General features: G+C 45.8%; 1 protein-coding gene across 15 annotated transcripts in view; it reads right to left on the bottom strand.

Annotated features, from left to right (window-relative positions):
* MSI2 (musashi RNA binding protein 2) overlaps positions 1–18,341 on the bottom strand; it is a 266,353-nt gene extending 248,012 nt beyond the window's left edge. For all 15 annotated transcript variants that reach the window (XM_076354542.1, XM_076354531.1, XM_076354540.1 and 12 more), the window contains exons 1-5: positions 18,253–18,341; positions 18,018–18,058; positions 17,776–17,857; positions 17,263–17,347; positions 13,008–13,049 (exon numbers count right to left, since the gene is read on the bottom strand). In XM_076354542.1, coding sequence (XP_076210657.1) covers positions 13,008–13,049; positions 17,263–17,347; positions 17,776–17,857; positions 18,018–18,058; positions 18,253–18,314 — 312 coding nt within the window. In that variant the 5' untranslated portion in view covers positions 18,315–18,341. The remainder of the gene's footprint in view (positions 1–13,007; positions 13,050–17,262; positions 17,348–17,775; positions 17,858–18,017; positions 18,059–18,252) is intronic.
* Between the last annotated feature and the right edge of the window lie 1,407 nt (positions 18,342–19,748).

A 19,748-nucleotide genomic window follows, 5' to 3' on the forward strand; every position in this document is an offset into this window, starting at 1 on the left:
TCAGTCAGATGTCGGATGGGCGTGCTGCATTCAGTCTGTTCTTCTGGGCACTCACCCCTCCATCTTAAACATTCTACAGCTTACCCCTGCGTCTGCTTGTGCCCCCCTCTGACTTTGAGCACCACTAGCCTCATTCTTAAGATGCTTCAAATGCCCAGTGAAACCAGGCCTATTCTCAACAACTGTTTCTAATAAGCCAGTATTAGCTACAAAAGCCTTTTGCAGAGGGTTTTCATGACTGACTCATGCCCGTCTCCAATGATGCAACACTAAGGCAATCTTCGCACATAGCTTCGTCACCTTGTGGGGACTGAAGAAAATGCAGAGTTACTCACACAGCACTAATCGTGGCACAGCTGGGACATCAGCTTCTCAAACCCCACGTCTCCTCTCTTCACCAACACCTGGAAATACGTGGCACTGCGGGTGCAGCCCCAGCACCGTGTCGGGTTCGAATAACCCTCTCCCAAGGCACCAGCGATTCCCACTGTTTCAAGTATTGCAGAACACGTGAGCAGCACTTCTGTTTTCCACATCCATAAAACAAGGGTGATGACAATCACTTACCTCATCTCCATATGATAAGAATAAGGGTCAGATTTAAACTAGTTTAACTCATTTCAGCACGCAAGTCTTTTATGAAAGTAGGATGCTGATATCTCCAGGAATGTATGTCCCCCAGACTTTCAACTACATTTTGAATAAAACTTTTCCAAGAACCAGTTTTTCATTGGCAGCTCACTAAGACGAAGACCAGAAACTTTCAAAACATCACTATGTCATTTTGATTTCAAATAGAGGACAGGCAGGCATGCATCTCCAAAAACTGCATTGCCTACTTCTTTGTGTATCTAGGCACTTTACTAGTAGTTTTCTGGGTTTTTTCCTAAAATGGCCTTGAGTGTATTAGGCAATTTAGGAGCTTTGCTTTGACCTGCTATAACAGAAGTTAGTGGTTAACTCCTGCTAAATTCAGTGACAGCAAAGACAATCATCGCTGAGAAATTCAGAAAAGTCCACCAAAACCATACATGGTCAGTTGTGTTTTTTACCTGGTCCTAATTCAGTGCTAGAGTAAATAAAATCAGATTTAGAAGGTTTTGATTCCTCTGCATCTATTTTCCTCCTTCAAAATAGCTTTTTGCCTCCAAATTTCAGAAAAAAAGGAAAAAAGTATAACCAGTTTCCTGTCCAACAAATGCCTCCCCTACTCAGAAATCGTCAACAAAACAGCTACCTTCTTAAGGCCCAAACTTAGCCCTCGACTATTTGCGTAGTTAGTTAAGAGATTACAGGACTTCTGGCTCCTATCTCATTTCTTCCAGACTCCCCACTTAATGCTGAGCAGGTGACTGCAATGAAAATTACGAGACTTAGAAATTGACTTCAGGCAATGAACACACCTGCCTGAAAAGCACGAACAGCAAGAGAGCAAGGGGCAGAAAAGACAGCAAGCAGACCCTAGTAACACTGGCCTGGATCAAGTAAACTCAAACCATCTAAGCCTGTGCCTATCTTGGGGTTACTACCCTCAATGCAAAATGCCAGAGCTCTGCATATACCACTCCTTCTACCACTCTGGCTGCCAAGCAGCAGAAAGTCTCTCACTCAACATTTCTTAGGGCAGTGGAGACGTAAAAGCCTCTTGACAAAATGGGCACCAGATTATGGTTCAGGAATGCCACGGTAGATTTAATCACTCAGTTGTACCAGCAGTGCAAGCTCCCCTTCTGCAGGGCAACACCATGTCATGTACGCAGTCCTCTGAAGCGCCTAGCGAGTTCACCAAAAACTACTAGGTAGTTAATACTGAGGATTTCAGATCTTTAGGCCTGCCAAGCAGCAGGAAAAGAATCTTGCATACAACCACCAAATTACCTCTTCCTCCCTCTGCCTCTTGACAGCCCGGAGCACATTTTCACCTGCATACCCAGAGCACATTTTCACTTGCATACCCAGCACCAATAATCAGGCTGAGCAATTCAGGACTTGCTCTCTGATCTCTGTTCCACCTCAAGAAGCACTTGGCAGCATCCATTTGTCTGCCTTGATCCAACGATCTCCAGTTCTCAGGAACACAAGATGAACAGGTGCTGTTGTCCTCCTCTCAGCTGCAGGAAATTCAGAACATTTCAAGGAAACAAAGGGAGGCACCCTCCAAAGATGAAGGATTGCACCTGCCGAAGACCTCTAAGAACATTAAGAAACAGCAAAATTTCTTTTGACCACGTCCATGTAAGATGCTTACCCTGTCAACTGCAATCCTTTAGCTGCAAGCTGGATGAAATAAGGTTATGTTTTCTGCAAGGATACTTGTCCTCTCCCACCTATTTCTTTCCCCATCATTTTCAAATGAATTGACACTTTATTTTACTTTCCACATATTGCAAGAGATCAGGATTACACAGCATCAGCTGAATAACGTTCTGCACACACTCTCATCAGCTTCATGTGTTCAGATGACAGTGACGGGGACTATAAAAGCATGAAGACAGATAATCACTGCTTATGTCTACAATTATAGTTCCAATAAAGTTTCTTCATGGCTCTTTAGTATTAAAGCCTTCGGACTGGTAACTAAATTGCTTTGATTTTTTTTTTTCTATTCTATATTTTCTTCTCTTCCTATTGCTTACACATACTTGATTGAGAGAGAAGAGAAATGCCCCTACTAAAATATCCACTGGAGATACCTACAAAACAGAGGTCCAGAAATCTAAACTGACTTCTAATAACTATAACAAAATCAAAGCCATGCTCACAAAACTTTGGGGGAATCATAACTATAGAGGACTTTCAACTATCATTTTATTTGATCTGGAAGATTAATGACATAGAGGATGTGACCAGATGAGAAAGAGGGGAAAAAAAAATAAAAATCACACAAGATGATCACAACTCCCTCTTCATACATAAATTGCCAGGCACACTGCATGCATAACGTGATGCTTTGATCACAGCACGGGATTAGGCGAGTCAGGAATTTAAAGCACAAAGGTACTGTGGCAGGAGACTCTCTCCAGGTGCTTTTCACCGCCATCCACCCACTCCCGGGATCCCAGGCCAGCTAGGGCAGGAAATCCCCGCTCGGCAGGCAGAGGAGGAACAGAGGCATGCAATTACAGTGCAGCCTGTCTCCGGTGCTGCACTTCACAGTGGAAGCACATCAGGACACACTCCTCGTCTGCGTAAGACAGAGGAACCACCGCAGCCATCCCTCTAAGCTCCAACAGGGAGGAACGACAGGCCACACAGAGAGAAACGGGTACAGTCCTGCAGCACAAAGGAGAAAGCCAGCTTCCAGGAGCTGGACCACGGGGGCGGAGGAGCGTCCGGCATGGCTGAGCGCCCAGCTCTGCAGGGAAGAGTCGAGCCAACACTTATCTAGAGGCAGAGGGACTCCAGGACACCTGCAGCTTAGCATGCTTCCTCCTCTCCTCTCATTACTGAGGGCACCAGGATCGACCCTGCATTGCAATGTGCCACTCAACCCATTTAAATCCACTGCCAGTCTCCCCCCTTGCCTCCCAGTGCACAAGCACTGCGCCCCAGCCCCCACACTAATTTGTAACCACCATGTGACCGGCATTAGCCATAATTCATACCACAAACTACCTTTCACATGCTGTGGCCTAGCATCCTTATCTTGCTTCCCCCTCCCCGAAGCCTCGCCTCGCCGCTGCTGTTCGGAAACACCAGCGTACGGCAGGAACCTCAGGACTCAGCAGTTACAGCCTCCGCCACACACCAAAGCACTGGCACTCCAGTCAGGGCCTCCCTTATAAATTTTCCAATCAAAAGTCGTTAAAAAACAAAAAAACCTCAGTTTAACCCCTCAAAGACAAGTTGCATAAAGAGCCGGCAGCATACAATCCTGCTTCGCTTCACACACTTCCTTCCCAACGTCCAGGGACACTGCCAACATCTCTTTCAGACAGAGGCAGCCGTTTACCATGTGGTACCGAACCTGGGCATCAGGAAACGGCTGTGTTCTCTGCCACGCTGAGATACTTTGGATAATCCCCTGTTGCCCTTTTTTCCTCCGACCCTTGCCTCCCCAGGCTCAACGGCAGTACCAGGCCCGTGAGGGCCTTACTTGGGTTCTCACACGCTGCACCAAGAAAGACCAAACTCTTACTGACGACGACACTGTGCTTCCTCAGCGGTCAAACCCAGCTAACAGTGGTCCTGGGACATTATCACAGCAGGTTTTACAAGGGGCTGTTTCACCAAGTACTATTTGAACAGGGTAGAGTTCAAATGTTAGGTATGCTGCGTATTCAGCAGGCCATCCATCCAGGGCTGGAGTTACAGTTGACGTACAGAAAGCAACCGGGGAGGAAGGTGAGCTGTCTAGTACAAATACATCAATCAAAAAAACCCCAAACACCTTATACTAGAGACTTTTTGAGGAGAAGGAGCCCCAGCCGCAAGAAGCGGCATCTTTCACCATAGTTGGCTCAGCGGGACTCATTCGGGTCTTGCATGAGAGATCTCCCAGGGATCCTCAGGACACGGCAGAGAGCAACGGCCTGACACTATCCAACACGACGGTGGGTAGCAGCCCCGCACCAAAAGGTGGGGCGATACTCCCGTGTCCTCAGAAAATTCCTATCATATTTCACATCTCAGCATTAACTTCAGATTTCTTTTCAATGTTTTCTGCTCCCTTCCACAATTCACTGAGCACACAGCGCTGCTACGGGCTTTGTAGGTCTGCCAAATACAACACCGGAAGTAGGAGAATTTCACCAGCAAATGAACATCTTTATACTCATTTACAACACTTTGCAAACTTTTGGCAAAAGCGTAAGTGTTCTGTGTATCAGGCTCTGTGCACAGCTCGGGCTCAGAGCAGGGAATAGCACCGACGCATCTCTGAACATAAATGATTGATAACATGGCCAAATGGAAAACTATACAGAAGTTTCACTCTTTCAGTAAGCACTGCAGAAAAATCACTAGCAATGTCCCCTTCAGCAACACGTTTTTCCAGCAGTGCAACAAACAGCAAACCTGCTGCCAGTGCTGAGGGTTTGCAGCCGACATGCTTTCACCACAAACCAAGCCTCTGACTTGAGCGATACCTCTCAGTCCAGCGGGATTTAGATACTTGGGACAAATGCTCAGCTCCTTGCAACCTCTTTGCACACCATACCAAACCACCCTTCGGGAAGATTCCTGAACAATGTTTATTCAGCAATTGTTATAAAAACCTCTACCGACTCTCTATCTAGCAGGCATTCTGTTTCCACCAGCATTCAAGAAGCTGAAAGTCTTGTCGGCACTTCACAGTCCCTATCTTAAATAAATCAAATTTTTAAAACACTTCTTCACCCTGTGCTCCTCACCTTCTCTTTGATGCAAAACTGACCCACAGAACAACATAAAGATGAGCTCAGAGTCAAGGGTACTAAAACACAAATTAAAACAGCACAGCGCAGGTTTGGGGACGCTGCAGAAGAATTTCGTATCCTCTGGGCAACACCAGCACTCCCAGCGACCCAGCCCGGAACCACGAGGACTGGAGCTGCACCAGGACCCTGCCCACGTTCTCAGCCAAGGAGGCCTTGCTCCAGCCATATCTCGTAGTTGTATGGCACATACAGAGGAAAATAAAACCAATAGGACTTAACAACTTCAAACCCTGGGAACTACTTAATTCACTAGATATTAGTTTCTTTCCCCCACACCACCATTTTCCCTCCCACCTGCCAAGCCACCTCATTACTGTCACTCTGCATCAGCTCTTGCTACAGTAGCTTTCTTGGACCTTTGCCCCTTCAGTCAGCTTGAAACCTCTTCCCTATTGTACATCAGAGTCAATGGGAAATTAATGCAGGTCTTTGCTGGGGGGAGGGAAGGGCAGAGGGAACAACGCTTTCTGCTGCTGTCAATACTTCTTTTCCTTCACCCTTCTTGCCACATACACTTTACCAACATATTAAGAAGCCTTGTCCGCATTTAACTGTGCTTGCTGAGGTCTCTGGAACTATTCCTCATGTGCAGAATTGCCTACGTCTTAGCAGGGTAGGGTCCCTCTTTATAACAAAGTTCCTGAAGTACAATTTTAATACTTAAATTAAGCCTACTCGGTCACAACAATACACCCAGCTGCAGATGTCCCAGCACGAGGAATGACTGAGCAGGGGAGAACAACTTTCTAACATTCTTCAGATTTTCTCTGCACTCAAAAAATAAAGGAAATATTTTCAACAGGAGAGCAGCAAAATGCCAAAGTTTAGAAGTAACTTATTAATACTGCATGCTGATCTGACTACAGAGATTCACATTAACTTTCAAATTATTCAGCAAACCACAATTTCTACAAGAATATCTTAGAAACCTAAGCCACGTTGAACACTACTCACATAGTTTACAGAATTATTCCAGTGACTACAGCAAATAGAATGTGTGATTGCAGGGCTAGAGACTAAATTAAGCTTAGACAATGATTTTTTTTTTTTTAAAGTCTGATGCTACACTGACCTTGCAATCACTTTTTTGAGGAAACAGCAGATTAATATTTTCTTGTGAGCGAGATCCTCTGGTGGAGGGGGGGAAATGAGAGATGAAACTGGCTATCTCTGAAAGAGAAGTGATGGGACTGACCATATACAAAGTACTGTCAAATACACAAAGTAATCTTTTAATCTTTTTCTGCTACAGCCTCCACAGTTCAACAAAGCATTTAATAATGTGCTTTTAGTCCATCCTGATTCAGCAAAGCACTTACCCACATGCTTATGCCAACTTAAGTATATGCTTAAGTGCTTTCGCACAATAGGGACAGAGAAGATTCAGGCCCTGTAGAAGAACGATTTTCTGAAACAAGCCATTTTTTCCTAAGATGACTGGCTCTATTTACAGCTTCTCCTCCCTTTATAGCATGACCCAAAACATGTTTAAAGAGAACACAAAAAAACAATTGAAAAGTCAAATAACTATTAGGAACAGCAAAGACATCTATGTATGGCTTAATGAAATAAAGGAGTTGTTCTTTTTCCTTCTCAGTATAACATATACCTTGATCTACACACACCACGTTACCCTGTTTCAATAGCTCTCCTCTAAAAATAAGTTACAAGTTCCCTTAATGCTTTGGATTTCACAACATTTATGAGACTATCACCAGAGTCAACAGGCTAAAAAAAGAATCCATTAGCATTAACTGGCCTGTCACTGGCAGTGACAAATAAATGAATTTGATGGTTTTAGATCAGTCATTAGTAGACCTACCCCCGGGCTGATAAAGGCTCAGCACTTTGCAGACGAGATGTACTCAATCTGGAAGCAGAGAGGAATGCACAAGGGTGTTAGCACGCTGCTCTTCTTCCATTTCCCTGACCTCCCTCATTTCAGACCCTTTCCTGGCATATCCAAGCAGCAAGGTCTTAATGCAGAAGTTACCTGGTAGATGCCATTAAAAATAATCCAACAATATAGAAAAGCACGGGGAATGTAGACTCCCCTTTAAAAAAAAAAAAAAAAAATCCCAAGTTAGATGATGTTCAATTTTAATTTTTAGTCAACAGTAAGTCAAAGGGAAGGAAAGTACATTAGGACTGTTCTTAACATGAAAGACATCCTTAGGCAATGATAATGGAAATACATAAATTTTATACAAGTACAAGACAGTCTGTGGGGATTAAGGACAACGTGAGCAATCTACCTGAGTGGTTGGGGAGAAGAAATAAATGTTTACATCTCCAAAACCAACAAAATTACAAAAATCCAGCTCAGCTCTTGCTTCTGACAAAACTCACTGCACTACATGGAACGCCTTGCACAGCCACTTTTTCCTCTGGCTGCCAGCATCCAAGAACAGAGATCGTGCTCTGCCTCAAACAGATCACAGAGAGCAAGAATCCGAGCCCAAGAATAATGGGTTTCAAAACCCTGATCCTCTACTACCTGAGAAGACCTGGGTTGATTAGCCAAGACTCAGACTCATCAACTTTTCTGTTTGACCATCTGATGCCAGAGGGAGACAATTTCTAGGAGCAGCTTACCCTGGACAAGGGATCTATGTCAAGGCTGCCTGAACAGGGTACCTGAACACTGGCCATCAATCACAAAAAGAAATCTCTCATACCATCTGGTAAGTACTTCATATTACTCTGTATGCAGAAGATACAGCGACATTATTAAGGTACACATCTATGCCCAATGCCAAGGGCAGGAAATACTTCCTCTCGTACTCTATCCAGACCTGCAGGGGAATTTTAAAAAAGAAAAAGGAAAAAAAAAAAAAAGAAAAAAGAAAAAACATAGGGAAAAGGCCCGACCTTGCTGCTCTTTACAGCCTGGTGGGGAAGGAAGGGTGGCAGGAAAGGAAGAATCCTGAGTTCTGCTAGTGTGTTCAGTTCACATTCTTTTGAAAAAGACTTCAAAGTCCACCCAATACTTAAAATAAGATGGGAAGTAGTGGGACTAACCTGGAGGAGTTTACAGGCAGAAGCAGGGGAGGAAACAAACAGAACTCTTGATTTTCAAGGTCTATCATTTGCTTTGGAATGAAATCTCTCTCTGCTACTCACACTGATCAGGCAGCCAAGGGACGCAGACACCCCACCCACAGTTAACTTAATTGGAATCAGACATCCAAATCCACTGGTTAGCTTTAAAAAAAAATATCCCAGGTTAGCCTGGGTGTTATTCCAAAAGGGCATGCCCTCCATTTGCTGCTGTGGAATAGCCAGCTTCACGTGGGTTTAACCAGGGGCAACTCAAATGAAAGGAGAGCTGTTGACACTCTGTTTTTCGCCAAAGAAGGAGGAACAGATGTGCACAACTGCACCTCTTAAAAGTCCGTGTGCCCGGCCAGACAGGAAACCAGCTAGTCCACAGACAAGGTACGCACAGTTTGCAGATACACTGACTGACTGGAGCAGAGATGCCAGAACCAGTTATCGGTCCTGCACTGTCCTCTGTTAAGAGTACAATACATCTAATGAAAACATCGGTATTCAGCATCACCATCTGACTATCAAACAAAAGGCTTCCCTCACCAAATAAAGACCTTTTGCTATTTTGTGACCAAATGGTCACCAGAATATTGTACCCAACCCACGTAGATTAGATCCCAAATTAAAATATGCAATCTTGACAACCACCACCTCTGCTCTGGCTCATCAGCAGACAGGACGCTGGACATCCAGCACCCAGCCCATGCCACCAAGCTACAGGAGCAGCTCCAGTAGCTAGCAGCAATAGTTGGCTTCCCTTTTTTATTTAACAGCTGCTGAAAAGGATGCATGGAGACTATAGTCAGCAGGTCACATGCTAATGAATGCCACCGAATGCTAGTAGTTCCAGCTTGTTGACTTGCCGGAGCAATTCCCAACCATATGCGTTATGCCCCTGTAGTAAGTGCCGGGAAGAACAGGCACCTCGGTCCCATCCTGGAGGAACCTGAGCACAAAATACAAATCAGTGGGTAGCCTCGATAACCGTAAACTTGGACTGAAGTTTTATCTGTCTCTGTTTCATACATGGCTTTGCACAACAAAGCATCCAGATTTCTATACCAGTAAGTCACACAAAGATATTTTCATAGCCAAGGAGGTTCTTCATGGACTGAAGCTGCTGTCCTTTTGCTCTTCAGGTTTGTTTTGTTTTGTTTTTTAAATAAATCTCCAAGGCGGGGGGGTGAGGGTAGAAATTGCTTACATTTGAAAATATCTAATGAACATGCTAAATTTGATAAAGCTTCTCCAACCTACTACAGCAGGTAATGTCAGAACTGACAGGCTGTGTATATTAAAAAGTCAAATTATTGTAGTCTTCAGTATTCAAAAGGGGGTACAAAACTACTACCTCCCCCCCCCATCACTGCTGGTTTTTAAGGATTTTTAAGTCAGCAGAGTTATAAATGATCAACTGTTACAGAGTGCCTTCCAGCACTTGGAAGCAAGACAGATTTTTATCAAGGAACAGCAGCCGCAAGAAAGCATACGTATATTCTTTTCATCTCGCTGTTAGCTATATAGCAGAACCTCAACAAGTTAAACCCCTGCAGCAAACTTCCTAAAACAATGGCTTCAAGTCATCCTGGACTTCACAAGGAGAGCAGGATTACCCATCATGGCGTAATCCACTGGAGGCAATCACCGAGGATTTTCTGCGAGGGTCATTCTAAAAAAATCAGGGAAGAATGCTCTGCTGTTACAACCTGCCACTTCTTGCTCAGTAACCAATTTGCATCACCAGAGAGGTGTCAAATCATGGAGATGCAGTTAAAAAAGCCCAGAAGAAAGCATTTTACTGGGCTACAGTTTGAAAGGGGAAGACTAGCCAATTAAAGTGAATCAGAAGCGGAGAAGGAATGAGCACAAATTATTGTGCGCACACAAATAAGCGAGCGTGACCCCGCAGACCACAGCAAGCATGTGATCTGGCAAAGGAGGCAAATGCAGCCTGAGAACCAGCGCAGCCGCTGCCCACTGAGGAGTTAATCGTGCAGAGGCAGGTCAAAAGGGCTCTGAAGGAAGGGGATGGATGGAGGGAAGCGCTGCCAGAAGGTCTGCCTGCACAAGAAGGGGGAAGGCGCCCGCAGCCTTGCTTCCACTTTAGCACCCAGTCACCGTCAGGGTGGGAAGCCAGGAAGACCACTGAAAAAAGCTCAATCTGCATTTTGCTAAACACACCAGGAAGGAAGACTACTCGGGGAAGAAAAAATTTCCCCTCGAACCTAGAGAGAGACAGAGACATTTCATTAAATGTCATTAATCTCCACAGACCCAAGCATTAGCTAGTTAATTAGACTAAAGTACAGTCACATTTTAACACTGAGCATTCGGTATTCAACTGGGACAAATGAACAACTGAAGTCCAAAACCTTAATTCGGTATCTAATTAGAAAACAGAAAACAAAAAAATCAAGATTATGAAACGCAGTCCAGAATAATACATCATAATTGATGTAAAATCTGTTCTTTATTGCACCTGATTTTCTCCAATTTCCTGATAAGGCTCCTTTCAATCTTAAGATTTTTTTCAAATGCGCTGTAGAAATCCCAACACTTTAGAAAGGACAAGTGTGTCAAAAGCAGAAACAGACACTGCTGATCTCTCCAGAGAGAGCAAGTTCCTGCTAAGAGTGGCATCCAGTGTACGTTTTAGGATTTGCCCCACACTTGAAAGATGTCTGTTACCAAAAACAAACAAACAAAAAACAAACAAAACAAAAAATACCCCACACCCCACGTGGAGAAAAACAAAATCCCCTTTGTAAAAATGACCTGATTTTGCATTAACATGAAAATTTCATTCACTAATATCCTTGGCATAAGACATGCCCTGTTTTTTTTAATTGTTATAGAAGGAATCACATGGGACAGCTTAACAGCTCTGTTGTAAGCGTTATAAACTTTTACAAATAACACTGTAGAAACAGATAACTGGTAATTGAAGACAGTTTAAAATGTAAATAAGCCTTTAAAAGGTACTGGGAAGGGAGAATGGAACATCAGTCACAGTGCAAGATCATCTTCATACTTTAATTATGAAACCTGTCAGAATTCTGATAACTTTAAATTATATCTTAAAGACAGCATTAATCCAATAATATAATCCAGAAGCCACAAACACTACAAACCATAAACTCTTTGCTTAGCGCAGAAGCAAGCCGGCACACCATTATTCACTAATTAGTTATTAGACATGTCCTATGAAGAAAAGAACCTCTAAATATTTGACTACATTAGTTTGGTTTAAAATTCTGCAAGCAGGCTGTTGGGTTTTGTTCTCTTTTTTTTTTTTCTCTTTTAAAGAAATCACTAGCGCCTCTCCTGCTATATGCCTAGGGTTTTTAAATTACACATCGTTTTTCCTAGATGAATGTTTTGTACAATATTTAACATTATGGTTCCACACGCCATTAAACTGCTTGCTTTCATGAGGAGCTATATGCAATAAAATGGTTAGGCTGAACCTGTTCAGGTAGTCTCCTGCCACCAACTTTAAACCACTTTTCCTTATTGACTTGCATCCACAACTTTGCAGCCTTGTCTTTCCATTTTTTAACAAAATACTGAAGTAACCCAAGATGATTAGAGTGTATACAAGTGGCATACACCAGCTAAATTAAGTTCTTCCAGTAGACTCTCAAAAACAAATAAAAAAAGAAAAACGTCAATTACAAGTTTTCTTTCAGCCTCTGTTTTTCAAAATTCAAATACAACTGACTGCACATTTGGATTTGAAACTGATCTGTTGTTTTCGTTAGGCACAGCCTAAAGAGCAACAACCACTTCTATTCCATAAGCAACTCCTCCAGAAGAAAAGGCACCCAGCGGTATTTCAGAGCAAGCATGCAGACAGAAGTTCCTGTGCACATAGCTACAGCGTCTTTGTCCCAACATGGAAACTGGCCACACTATAGCAAGAGTGCCCTGGAAGAAGAAGGTCACTTCTCCAGCCAGCCTGATCGGCTAAGGGACTTAAAGCTCATTGTTTCACTGTTCTTGCAAAAGAATACCCCATGGCCTGAAGAGTTCAGAGCTTCATCAGAAACTTGCTATCCAATGCTTATTAGTCTCCAAACACATCTCTGAAGTTATACAAAAGAAAATTTGCAAACAATGAAGGCAGAGATATATTCCCATCCATCACAACCACAGAACTGAAAGCTCAGCTCAAAACAAGCCTGAAGTCTGCACTTAATCCAAATGCTCTTCATAAACACCATGCAAAACATATTGCGTAAAATAGCATAACAAACGCAAGTAATGCAGCAACAATCTCCCACCAGAACTAGAGAAGTCTTTGCCTTTCAGCCAGCCGCAACTGACCGGGACTCTGCAAGGAGACAGTTAAACTGGAGACACGTAATATCGCACAAAGCAGCTCTCCTGTAGTTTCACAGCCATACGCTGATACCCTTAAGACGCCATGCACTCCGGCTTTAAAAGCTTTCATTGCCAATTCCCTGTTTGAAACCTGAACTGCCTGGCAACAATGATTCTCTGTGTGCCTAAAATCCTATTATCGATCCTCCTACTTACCTTAGGCTGTGCTCGTCGGGGAAATGCAACTTTAGGGTCAATCTGAGGAAAAAGAAAGGGGAAATCAACAAGATAGCTTTTGTTGTCAATTTATATACTTTTTTTTTTTTTTTAAATCACTGAATTATTAATCCCTCATTTCTCAGGCTTATAATTCAGCACATCGGGTTATCTGGATCTACTCTGGAACTGATGGATCACAGTCTGGGGTTTTTTTGGCAGGGGGAGGGAGACGGGAAGAAAGAAAGAAAACATCTCTTCTGTACACCTCCTGCATCATCTTCTGGGCGACAATCTCCGCTGGTGCTCAGGGAGCTCTGTATTAGCCTCTGGATGCTGCCTCTACAACCAAAACTGCACGTTAAACGTTATCTGCACACTCTGGAGGTTGCACAGAAAGACGGCCAGCATTCCTGATCAAGATCTTAACCTGTTGTTTTTGACACCTGCACCTTCCTTCAGTTGGGTTTTGGGTTACTTTGTTTTTCTTCTATTTTTCTGCTTTGTTTTGTCAACTGACTAGCAACACTACACAAAAAAAGAAATGCAAAACACAAAGTCAAGTTATTTACATTTCAGTTATTAAAACTAAAACATTAGAAGGACTACAAGATTATCCTTCATAACAACATGCCAAATTGATCTGGTTTGCTCACCCTCAAAGAACATATGTGAGCAATGAAAGACTACAAAGGGGCATTTATGGGAAGGGGGGGTAAGAGGGGAGAGCAAGGCACAAACGAAACATACAGGCATTTTAAACCAGAAGAAACCAAGTTCTTAAAAAAGATTTTCCATGAAGGAGTTACCTAAAGTATTCTTGAATGAAGCACGCTACCACAGAGAAAAAAAGGAAAAGAAAAAAAAAAAAAAAGTGTTTTACCCCATGCTCCCTTGTTTTAAGATGCAGCATTGACTCCCATTGCACTGCATAAAATAGAAAGCGTGTCCACTCTGCAATTCCAAAATGCTAATTCTGCAATTTTAAAAACAACTTCCACATGGGTCATCTTTAAAAAGCGACTCTTCTCTACCATTCAAAAAAATCACTTAACAACAAAATGACACCACCGCAGATGCATGGCTGGATGTAAATAAAAAAAATCGTACCTTTTAAACAACTGCCCATCTTAAATTGTCATCTTTAAAAATGATTCCAATAAAATGTCTACGCGCTGCTGATTTCACCTCTGTTTTTTCGCAGCATCTGCACACAGACACATTCTAAATAGAGAGTCTGGAAAAGGATTTTTTTTAAAGGACTAAATCCTACCTTAACTGTGCAACTTGCGACTGCTTTCAGTGTGGTCTTTGACTACATAACAAACTGACGAAACTAATCCTGATCGTGTTAAGGCACATTTAGAAGTAGAGGCTTTCTTTAACAGCCTGGGTTTGGTTTTTGTTGGGTTTTTCCCTCCCTCAAGCTAACCCTGATTAGGGAAAGGAGATGTTTCCATTTGGTATTGTTATTCCTGTGGTGATAAATATTCCTGTCACTGATTAAAAAAACACGGGCCTCTCCTAAAAAGCAGTTTTACTCAATTAATTTGTCAAAATTGGAAATAACACAAACATTTGATGTGCGACTGATAAACTGATTTGTCTACATCAGATACAAATGTAGTATCTTTTTTAGGACATACCTGAGAAATGAGCGATTACATGCCACTTTATTGTTCAAAAAGCATAAAAAGTAAAATTCTTTATCTAGAAAGCTAACCTTTTCATAGAGATTAACATTATCTACAAATATATTCAGCACTGACTAGGCATTTGTCTACTGGGGAAATACAACAGGTACGGATTTTCCACAGCAATACCCAAAGGTAGAGGCAGATATGCACATTTCTACATTTGCTTCAGAAGTGAAAGTTTTCTCAACAAAGAGCACCAGTCCCACCAGAAGGACATCGCTGCAAAGTCCCACTGGTAAAAAGTTGGAAGAGCCATTAAAAACTCTAAAGCAACACATTCATTTTTGAAGGTCAGTTCAAAGAGCATGGAGTTCTTTGCACCACAGCGACAGCCCTTCTTAAATAACTGCATTTTCCTTCACAAAACCTTTTGGATAAACACCATCAGCATTTGAAGATGAACACTAGTAATCAACATGGCAAATCCATACCTTTTGCATATCCCTGTCAACTATTTAAACAACAAACAAACAAAAAAAAAACTTCTACCAAAAAAAAATTAGTTAGTTAGGTACAATTCTACTTACTGTATCTACAAGTCCTCTAGGAAATGACTATAATACTATTTCTGATATGAATGGCCATTACCTAAACAAAGCTTTTAACGTAACTGTAAACAAGAGCGACGTTTCCATGCCAATACCCAACCGATCTGCCTCCTGTGCTGAACGTTGAAACAGAGTCAAATGCTATGTTATACTAAAGAACAGTTACTATAATATGTCTACAAATAAACGGCTGAAAGGGAACCTGGCTAGTTTTATGTTTTACTTTTAAGCTGCGTTGCTGATTCTAAGGTCGATTTCTTGTTTAGATTGATTCAGTCATTATCACACAATCAAAATTGAGGCAAATTTGTCCGGGTCAAGCTTTTCACCCCTCCCCCAGAGAAGAGCAAATTAATACATTGCAAGGACTAGACTGTGATACAGGAAAAAAGCTGGGGGAGGACCTAATTATAGTCAGAAATATGACAGGGTGTCCTCCCATGATTTATTTTTTTTAAACCCTCGTTCAAGACACTGTTTGCCTTTGTTCTTCTTATCTAAATTTATCTTTAAAAACACATAGAGAATATAGCTGTACATGAAAAGTCTGGTGAGTTTAATCTCAGGAGCACAGTTGAATCAGTTATCTTACCATATCTGATTAAACCTAAAATCAAATTATTAAGGCATGTGAAAGCATGGACTACGTGTTCAGACAAGCCCAACAGAATTTGTAGGTCGAATTAAAACACTAGATTCCACCTGCTTCTACGAGAGCTTTGGGCTTTTTGTTTTCATATAAATTACATTTTTTAAAAAACAAAACAAAAAACAACCCATACACTCATGTTTGCTCCCTGCTTCTTCTATCCTTCATTTAACTATAATCTCATACACACAGGCACACACAAGATGTTCCAGCACCGAGACAGGATTCCTCCTAACACCATGTCACGTTAAAATAAAGCCTTTAAGATCCAGAATACATACTATAAAGGACAGTTACAGCAATGAACACATTCAGTACATCCAGCAGAAGCTCTCTGCCAGACAGTTAAACCAACACGAACCTTCCCTTCCCAAAACACGACCCCCTTCAGACCGATCAGTACCACAGCAGTAATGACCTCTACCAGTGTCCTTCCCCCCCCTCCCCTTCCAGGTTTGCTGAGGCTTAAAATTGCAACAAAGTAAGAGGCACGAAAACTTCACCCTTTTGCATGGCCTTGATCCCCGGGAGAAAAACAAGGCCTGAAGCTACACACGCTTGATACCTTTTGTTTGACCCAATACTGAAAAAGCTGTACCAGGTCAAGGGGCAAACTTACATGTGGGGGGATTTATTAAAAAAAAAAAAAAAAAGTAAATGTGATGTTTATTAAAAAAAAAAAAAATAGATCAGCTGAATCTCATGAGCATTTTCCTTATGTTATCCACTGGAGGCTGAGCGTAGCAAAAAGCCCTGGAGAAACAACAGATTAGGACTTGTGCTTCTCTGCCACATCTACTCTCAAGCTCTAGCATAGCTTTCCATAAATTAATGCGTACGTTTCATAAGGGCCCTGACATCACAGGTGAGGGGGATCTCACCAAAAAATGACTTTGGGAAATGACACTGGAAGCAGCTTTTACGATTTGACAGTAAGTCACTCCCACCTTGAAACGCGCGCACCAATAAATAAATAATCAATCAAAAGAAGTAGAAAGTTCCCTGCAGAAAGCATTCCGCAGCGGAACACCAAAAAAAGTTGGATTTTACTCTACAATTTTTTCAATGTCACCGCTCAACAAAATACAAGGCTGGGGGAGGAGCCATCGGTCGGTATGGGTAAATTCGGATTTAAAAAAAGAAAGTTACCGCTTTTCGTAAGTTAAAGGCAGACTCTAGGAAAAAAGGAAAAAAACAACCATGTGAAGTCCCGGTTCAATGACAGCTTGACACCGCCCCGCAAAAAACCGGCCGAAGTCGCAGCCGCGGCCAAGCGCGGGGCGAGGGCACGGTCCCTGGAACGTCGCCTGTCACCGCCGCAGCAGACGAAGGGCAGCCGGGCAGCCCCACGCACGACCTACCGTCTTGGAGTCCAGCTCGTGGTGGGGCTGAGCCAGGACTTTGTCTACACTCGCCGGATCCGCGAACGTAACGAACCCGAAGCCTCTGCGAGAGACAAAGAGCGAGGGGATGGGGCGGGGGGGGGGGGGGAATGATGAGAACTAGAGACAAGGAGAGAAGTCATAAAAATAAATCGCTGTTTCCTCCCCCCTTCCCTTCCCCAAAGCCTCCGGTTCCGAGGGAAGGAGGGAGGGAGGGCGGGCAGGCGGGCGGACAGCCCCGACCCGGCCGCCCCTGCACCTCTCCGCCTCCACCGGCCGCTTTGTTTCCTCCTCCCGGCTGGACGGATGCGGCGCAGGGAGCGCGGAGAAACCTCCCGAAGAGCCTCACCGGCCACGCGTGGGATGGGATGGGGAGGGGAAGGGTGGGGGGGTGTGCGGGGCCAGGGGCGGGGGGGGGGGGGGGGGTGTTCACCCGCCCCGGCGGCAACTCGCGAAGTTTGTCAACCCGACTCGGGTGGGCGGCGGTTTTACCTGGAGCGCTTGGTGGTGGGGTCCCGCATGACCATACACTCTCTAATTTCTCCGAATTTGCTAAAATAGTCTCTAAGGCTGTCTGCGGAGAGAGAGAGAAGCAGAGAGGCAGAGGAGGGAAGGGGGGGGGGGGGGGGCGGCGCGGGCAGGCCCCGGCGCGGCGGGACGCGGCCCACGCGGGGCGGGACGCGTGGGGGGGGGAGCCGCGACGGGGAGGGGTGGGGGGGGGCGGCGGTCCTTACCTGGTGAGGTTTGCCAGCTGAGGCCGCCGATGAACATCTTGCTGGAGGGAGAGAAGAGAGCGGAGTTGAACGCCGGTGCGGGATCGGCCATTTTGACGGGGCACCTCACGGCGGCGCGGAGGGGCGCGGAGCGGAGCGGCGAGGAGCGGGGCGGGGGGGGGCCGGCCGGTCGGCCGGCCCCCCCCCGCCCCGCTCCTCGCCGCTCCGCTCCGCGCCCCGCCGCCCGCCGACTTACCCGGGGTCGTGCTGCGCCTCGCCGGGGCTCCCCGAGGTAGCCTGGCTCCCGTCCGCCTCCATGGCCGCGCGGAGCCCGCAGCGATCCGCGCCGCGCCGAGCGAGAGCCCCTGAGAGGACCCCCCCCGCCCGCCCGACCCGCCCCCCCCGGCCCGGCTACGGCTCGGTTCGCTCCGGTTGCTTTTCCCCTTCCCTTCCCCCCTCCTCCTCCCTCCGCTACCGGAGGATCTCACTGGAGAGGCGCTGGGGAAGCAGCCAGATCCGTCACACGTGGGATCGGCTTAGCTCAGCGCCGCGCCGTCCCTCCCTCCCCCCGCCACCATCCTCTCCTCCCTCCATCCCGCGCCGCCCCCCTCCCTTCCCTCCCTCCCTCCCTCCCTCCCGCCCCCGCGCCACGGGGCGGGGCCCGCCGCCGTCGCGTGGCCCTGCCGCGACGTCACCGCCGCGCGGGCGCGCGCGCGCGCGGGCGCGCGTCCCCCACGGCAGCGAGCACCCACGGGCGGGCAGCGCCGAGCACCCCCGGCGTCAGCGGGAGCCTCCGGCTGATAACGCACCGCTCTGATAAGGGCTGCGCTAGCCCCCGCAGGCCTGCGCTGGGCGTCCACGCGTCTCCGTGGGCCGGTCCGCAATGCCGAGGCAGACCCCCGACGTGCGTGGGGGGTGTCTCTTGCGGTGAAGGCGGCGCGGGACGTGGACTTCCCCGCCGTCACCCCTGCCCTGCTTCCCCCTCGGCACAGCCAAACTGATGCCAAATAAATAGTTTCAGGGTCTGTTGGAAAGCGAAGGTGGGTGTCCGGCAAAGGAAACGAATGCGTGTTTTAGGGGTAGCGAACACCTCGGGCGTTGCCGCGACGTGTCGTTTATCCCCTCACCCAGCCTGGGCACCAGCACCCGCTCTGCCCTTCGCCTGGGCGCCGCGCGCAGCCCGGACCCTGCAAACGCTCCTGGGTTTAACCGACAACTTTCTAGGGCCGCTCAAAGAGAGCGGCTGGTGCCTGCTGCCCCCGCGTCCCGGGGCTCCTGCATCCCGGGGCCCCCGCGTCCCGGGGCTCCGGCAGCACCGCTGCAGCCTTCGGCCCCGGGAGGGCACTGCCCAGAGCGAGCGACAGCGTTTACCCTCAGCTCCTACATTCTACACTCGGTGTTTGAACAGCACTTTGCAGCGTCAGACAGAAGCGGCGATGGGGCTGCCAAGTATCGTTGTAATTATATAAGGTGAAAGCAATCAGTTTCACCTAAATTAAGAAGTGCTGAGCGGGAGCGCAGGCTGCCCGCCCAACGGGACTGAGCTACGTTGCCCTACATTTTCAGAAACATCCACTGATTTTGAGTACCTCAGCTCGCCCGAGACAGAGTGCTTCCTAACTGAAGCCCTCCCGGCTTGGCAGCCGTGGCTCGGCTATTTTGGGGTTGCCAAGGATTATAATTTTTTTTTATTGGGGGTGGGGGCAGTGTGTAAATATACTTTCCAGCAGTGACTAATGAACAAGGAGTAAA

This window comes from Aptenodytes patagonicus, chromosome 17, assembly GCF_965638725.1.
Source record: "Aptenodytes patagonicus chromosome 17, bAptPat1.pri.cur, whole genome shotgun sequence".
Lineage (NCBI taxonomy): Eukaryota > Metazoa > Chordata > Aves > Sphenisciformes > Spheniscidae > Aptenodytes > Aptenodytes patagonicus.